This window comes from Myotis lucifugus, unplaced genomic scaffold (genome assembly GCF_000147115.1).
Source record: "Myotis lucifugus unplaced genomic scaffold, Myoluc2.0 scaffold_998, whole genome shotgun sequence".
In the NCBI taxonomy this organism is placed as follows: domain Eukaryota; kingdom Metazoa; phylum Chordata; class Mammalia; order Chiroptera; family Vespertilionidae; genus Myotis; species Myotis lucifugus.
The window spans coordinates 2,449-9,128 of NW_005872046.1; the positions used below are offsets into that span (position 1 = coordinate 2,449).

At 41.5% G+C, this 6,680-nt stretch overlaps 1 protein-coding gene across 1 annotated transcript in view; it reads right to left on the reverse strand.

The window, feature by feature from the left end:
* Positions 1-494: 494 nt before the first annotated feature.
* The window catches only part of LOC102437265 (DNA replication ATP-dependent helicase/nuclease DNA2-like), a 14,754-nt gene continuing 8,568 nt past the window's right edge, over positions 495-6,680 (reverse strand). Inside the window, exons 5-7 of the mRNA XM_023747822.1 lie at positions 3,012-3,143; positions 1,778-1,997; positions 495-617 (exon numbers count right to left, since the gene is read on the reverse strand). Coding sequence (XP_023603590.1) covers positions 495-617; positions 1,778-1,997; positions 3,012-3,143 — 475 coding nt within the window. The remainder of the gene's footprint in view (positions 618-1,777; positions 1,998-3,011; positions 3,144-6,680) is intronic.

Below are 6,680 nucleotides of genomic sequence, written 5' to 3' on the forward strand. Positions count from 1 at the left end.
ATTTTTAAAAGTTAGTATTTTCAACTCTACTGTGTATTGTTAAAATTCTTTTTAAAAAACACCATAACTACAAATTAAAACCTGTATTAGGCCTAGCAAGTACAGCGAGCTACTGTCAGGTTAAACACAGGTACACCTTGTCTCATTGTGCTTTGCTTTATTGCACTTCACAGATTTTGTGTGTTTTTTACAAATTGAAGATACCCGACACCAGCAAAAAGATTATGACTTGCATGATGTCTAGCATTTCTTAGTAATAAAGTATTTTTTAATTACGGTATATGTGCTGTTTTATTAGACACAATGCTACTGCACACTTAAGAGACTACAGGATCATGTAAACATAACCTTTATATGCACTAAAAACCAAACAATTCGTGTTACTCGCTTTACTGAGGTGATCTGGACAGTACCCACAGGTATGCTGTATGTATCACTAACAGTTGAAGGGGAAAACAAACAAAACCCAGAGAAGTAAAAATGGAGGAAACAGCTCAACCTCTTTTATCAAGATGTCTGGCAGGCACGGGGTACATCTGGCCGGTCTTGAGGTAGAGGAGCAGGCCAGCCTCCGGGTCAGCTCTTCTCTCTTGACTGAGCAGTGTATACAGAACCAGCTGTGAAAACAGTGTACATTTTGTCAAATAAAACCTTAACTTTCTGCTTTTCCATATGTGGTTTGCAATCAACACATACTATAATTTTAAAATCAAAAGGTCAATTAAGCTATTTTCATTTTGAAAATTACATTGATTTCAGAGAGGAAGGGAGAGGGAAAGAGAGACAGAAACATCAATGATGAGAGAGAATCACTGATCGGCTGCCTCCTGCACACCCCACACTGGGGATCAAGCCTGCATCCCGGGCATGTGCCCTGACCAGGAATTGAACCCAGACCTCCTGGTTCATAGGTCGATGCTCAATCATTGTGCCATGCCAGCCAGGTTACACTGATGTTTTCTAAAGAGTATCCTGTGTAGATGTCACATGAAAACAATAGCTCCATGGTAAATTAGGTTTAGGAAATATTAGGTTAAACATAGCTGACACAAATCACATTAAGACTTCTCAGAAACTTTAATAGGCTAATGTGCATCATCATATCTACAAATATACTCGGTTTCCCCAACTTACATGACCCAGGAATTCTTTTTTTAGGAGCATCTGTTTAGACTGTTAGTTTGGCAACATACACTTGCCAATATTATCTGACAAGTTCAGATGTATTCTTTGCTAGAGAAAACTTTCTGCTGTAGCCATGTATATCTATGTATATAAAAGGTTAAGTGACTGGCCACCAGGGAGCAGACGCTCAACGCAGGAGCGACAGCAACTTTGCAGAGTGCCTTCTCGCACTTGGGGACCCCTCAGGGGATGTGGGACTGCTGGTTTTGGCCCGATCTCCGCAAGCCAGGCCGAGGGACCCCACCTGCCCGAGGGACCTCGCTCACTCTGCAGACGCCCTTCGAGCCCCGGCGCTGCCCCGGGTGTGGCCGGCCAGAGAGGGACTGCAGGAGGTTGGCTCCAGGGCATGTCCGGCCCTTCTCGCCCAGTCCCACCCCGCCAGCCACCTTCTAATTAACTTCCTTTCAATGTGCACAAATCTGTGGACCGGGCCTTGGTCTATGTATAAGACAATTTGAGTACTCTGAATGTATCACAAATTGAAAAGTACTATATGAAACTCAAACATTACCTAAATTGAACCAAAATATATAAAGCAGACTACATTTTTAAATCTATTAAACATTCAATTTTCTCATTAAGATTTATATACCTGACTACGGTGTTCAATAGAATTTGATTCTTTGCCAGTTTTAAGTTCCAGTGGCATTATTTTATATTTTGTTTTACATCCTCGGTGAATTTTCACACCAACTGTAACATCTATCTTGCCCTTTAATCCAAACCTAGGGGACCAAATGCTTTCTTCAATATCCAATGACTTTATGACTTCAATATTACATGTTGCATTATTGTTACTACCATCACTTGGCCTAAAAACAAAACACAAAAACACTTAATTAGAACACTTAGCTCACTTCTCATCTGCTACCATTGACTTTTCACTGCACTCAGCGAATGTGGGGATGGAAAAGGGTCTATATACCTTTACAGCAGTGGTTCTCAAAGTGTATAGCACTGGCATCATCTGGGAACTTGTGATCAATGCAAATTCTCAAGCCCCACTCCAGGCCTACTCAATCAGAAATATTAATGGGTGAGGCCCAGCAATTTGTTTAACAAACTCTCCAAGTAATTCTGATGCACACTCAAGTTTAGGAACCATTGTCCTATAGGCTCCAACTCATGTATATACATTTTCTTGTATTTGTCATCTGTCCCTTTCAGTTCACTGCTATTGCGATCTTCCCAACTCAGGCCTTTACGTCCTCAGGCCTAGATTACTGCAAGTCTCGCTACTTGAACTGCTGGAGCCACAATTCCAATCTGAATATTCTGATATATAATTATTACACAGATTGATATATAATTGCTTGCATGTGGTTGCACCCTAGCAACGGATGTGTTCCTTCATGTAACACCATATTAACTTGGGTAAGGACGAGTTTGATCATCCAACACTTACACCCCTGTGACAGTCCTGGAGAGACGAAAATAACTTTTAAAGCCTTTTACATTTCTCTTATCTAAGATTTACTTATCTTTAGAGCAGTAAGTCATTCTGCAGAAGAATATTCAGATAAGGGCTAACTTTTATTAATCCTATTTTAGACTCAAAGCCTTATAAAAAACTAGGTCTAACAGAAATCTTACATGAAAAGGATACATCTTCTAGTAATAAAGCATTTTATATCATATAAAATTGGTATTTAAAAAGTATAAGAGCCCTGGCCAGTGTGGAAAAGATACTCAGGACAGTAATTTGTAAAATAAGCAAACAAAAAGGCTAGTTGCATTAACTCAATCTTTAAAAAGCTTTAATTCAAAATACAGAACAGAATCCTGGTCTAAACATATGAACCAGGTAATCAAAATGGGTTTCTTACAAAGAGAGCTGCATCTGCGGGAAGTCAGTTGAAGTGTATTTCTGCATGAAATCTCCAGCCCACTTAGACAATGAAGGAAGATACTCTTCTACTTCTTGTTTTACTTCATCTTGATTCAAATTTAAGCGGTACCTGGAAAGTAAAACATTACATGTAAAAGCTTAAATATGAAAACAGTAAAAAAGGACAAAAACATCCAAATAAGCAACCCAAGTACCTCTGGACTAAAAGATAAAGTGTGGGCTATACGTACAAAGGGTTACTATTCAGCCTTAAAAGGGGACAGAGCAGAGCCCTGTCAGTCCTCCGAAAGAGCTGGGTCAGCAAGGAAGACAAAATGAGCAGCCCGCTCTGCCAAGAGCATCTCCTGAGCACGCCCGGAACCTCAGCTTGAGAGAGAAGCTGAAATCCCTCAAGCCAGGGAGCAACTGCTGACACATGTCCCAAACGATCCCACCTTCCGTCTGACAGAGGCAAAGGTTATCCTTGCAAAAGACTGTTTGAGCTCTGGCAACTTCCAGTCGATAACAGAGGACGTAGGTGAGAATGTGGGGAAACCAGGACTCAGGTATTGCTGGCAGAAATGTAAATTGAGGCAATGCCTATATAGAGCAATTTGGCAATACATATCAAAACTTTTTTTTTTTAATTTCAGAACATCCAGGGTGGTCACTTTAGGTGTCTGAGTTTGCAAGGCCAGGCCAGGCCTCCACACAGGCCTCCCCAGAGAAGGTCAGGTAGGTTAGCATGTGGCCCCACCCCCCCCTTTTTTTAAATATATTTCTTTATTGATTTCAGAGAGGAAGGGAGGAGAGAGAGATAGAAACATCAATGATGGAGAGAATCATTGATTGGCTGCCTCCTGCACACCCCACACTGGGGATCAAGCCTGCAACCCAGGCTGTGCCCTTGGCCGGAATCGAACGTGGGACCCTTCAATCCACAGGCTGACGCTCTATCCACTGAGCCAAGTCGGCAGGGCAATATCAAAACTTGAAGTGTACCCAGACTGGGTCCCGAGCAGGAGGGGGCAAGATGCTAGAAAGGACATTACTGGGCAAAACTGAAAATGTGGACAGATCAGACAAAAGTATTCCACCAATGTTAAATTTCCTGAAGTTGGTAACTGTGCTGTGGTTACATAAGAGAAAATCCTTCTTCTTAGGAAATACACACTTAAATATACATGATGGTTCTTTACCTCTGGGACATGAGCCCTGAGCCCACCTGGCTCAGCATCAGCAAGAACGTGTCATGAGCAGAGTCCTCGGCCAGCAACAGGCTGCCACGCCGGGCACTGAGGCCCCACGCCCAGCTGTCACCACCTGCCTGGCCCCAGTCACCACAGACGGGTTAGGGGAGAGAGGCCCGAAGGGAGAGTGAGCAAGGCCAGCTTTGCCCACCGCAGTGGGGCCCCAGGATGCCCAGGGCCCTGCTCGGCCTGCTCTACGGCCGATGTCTTCACGGTTTACAGCCCATTACCTATTCCATGATGAAGACCACTTAATCTTAGAAAAAGTAAACACACACGTACACACAACAGGTGAATACGAGTAGAGAGTATATGGATGTTCTCTGTACTACTCTTGCAGCTATTCTCTAAATTAAAATTATTCCCAAATAAAAAAAAAATTTTTTTTAAGAATTTAAAACCTGAAGACTTTCATTGTCTTTTTTAAAAAATATATTTTATTGATTTTTCACAGAGAGGAAGGGAGAGGGATAGAGAGTTAGAAACATCGATGAGAGAGAAACATCATCAGCTGCCTCCTGCACACCCCCCTACTGGGGATGTGCCTGCAACCAAGGTACTGGTACATGCCCTTGACCGGAATCGAACCTGGGCCCCTTCAGTCCGCAGGCTGACACTCCATCCACTGAGCCAAACCAGTTAGGACTAAAAATATTTTTAAATGTGTAAATGTATATATCCTCTAGCCCAGTGGTTGGCAAACTGCGGCTCGCGAGCCACATGCGGCTCTTTGGCCCCTTGAGTGTGGCTCTTCCACAAAATACCATGTGCAGGCACACATGTACAGTGCGATTGAAACTTCGTGGCCCATGTGCAGAATTCGGTATTTTGTGGAAGAGCCACACTCAAGGGGCCAAAGAGCCGCATGTGGCTCACGAGCTGCAATTTGCCGGCCACTGCTCTAGCCCAACAATTCCACTTCGAAGTACTACGCCAACATACATGCCCGCATAGCTATGAAATAAAGGATGTACAAAGGTATTTATTATAGCATTGCTAATAAAAGCAGACTGAAATGCCACGGGGATGCTTAAATAAATTATGGTATATCCATATGATACATTATGCCACTATTAATTAAAAATGAGATAGCTCAGCCCTGGCTGGTTTGGCTCAGTAGACAGAGTGTCAGCCTGTGGAAGGGCCCCGGGTTCGATTCCGGTAAGGGCACATGCCTAGGTTGTGCGCTGGATCCTTAGTGGGGGTATGCAGGAGGCAGTTGATCCATGATTCTCTCTCATCACTGATGTTTCTGTCTCTCTCTCCCTCTCCCTTCCTCTCTGAAATCAATTAAAAATATATATAAATAAAAATAAATAAAAAGATTTAATTTTTAAGTACACGATAATGTTCATGGTATACTACCATCTACATAACAAAATATAAATACACACACACACAACACACATATAAATGTTTGAAATCTCTGGAAGGACATATAAGAAAACAACAGTGGCTGCCTCTGGGGAAAGGAATGCATGATGAGGAAAATAAGGATAGAAAGGACTTACGTTTTACTGTACACACTCTTGTACATTACAGTAACATATTGGTATACGTTATGCCCTATTTAGATATAAGATTTTTTTAAAAATCCTGCACAAGTGAATAGTCTTATTCCTAAATAAATTTCTCCAGCCATCCGGGAACCATTCTTCACTGTCATCAACTCCTTAAGTAGACTTTACAGATCAGGACTCTTTAATGTTTCCACACCGGTCTGTACTGGCTATTTAATGTCTCCTGCATATAAATTCTCCCTTTTTAATTTTGTGAAGTCACAGCAAAATGACATATAACAGCCTAGTTTTTCCTGAGATTAGTAAGATACTTAAAGTGAGATCTTCAAGCCTAGACTCTTATAAATATAATGACATGGTAGAACATGAACAGATAAAAATTTGTTCTAAGAGCTGTACTAGGGTAGAAAAGGGCCTAGGAGAGAGGGTAGGAAAGAACTTTGGATCTATTATTTTAGGATTTGGGAGTTTAACAAAGTATTGAAATGAAACACAAGTTTTCCCTTAATGTCTTAGAATATCATGATTTAAAAAAACCACAGTAATATAATTCAGTGACCCAAAGATGTGCTAAGAATGCATTCCCCCACATTTCTGACCTTCATAGTTCTTATATGTATATATTTTTTTAATATACTTTTAGTGATTTCAGAGAGGAAGGAAGAGGGATAGAAACATCAATGATGAGAGAGAATCATGCACGCCCACACTGGGGATTGAGCCTGCAATCGGGCCTGTGCCCTGATTGGGAATAGAACCGTGACCTCCTGGTTCACAGGTCAACCACTAAGCCACGCCGGCTGGGCAGTTATTATATATTTTTTTTAAACATTATGTTTCTGCATATAGAATGAACCAACTTCTTTTAAAAAAAAAAAATATATATATATATATATA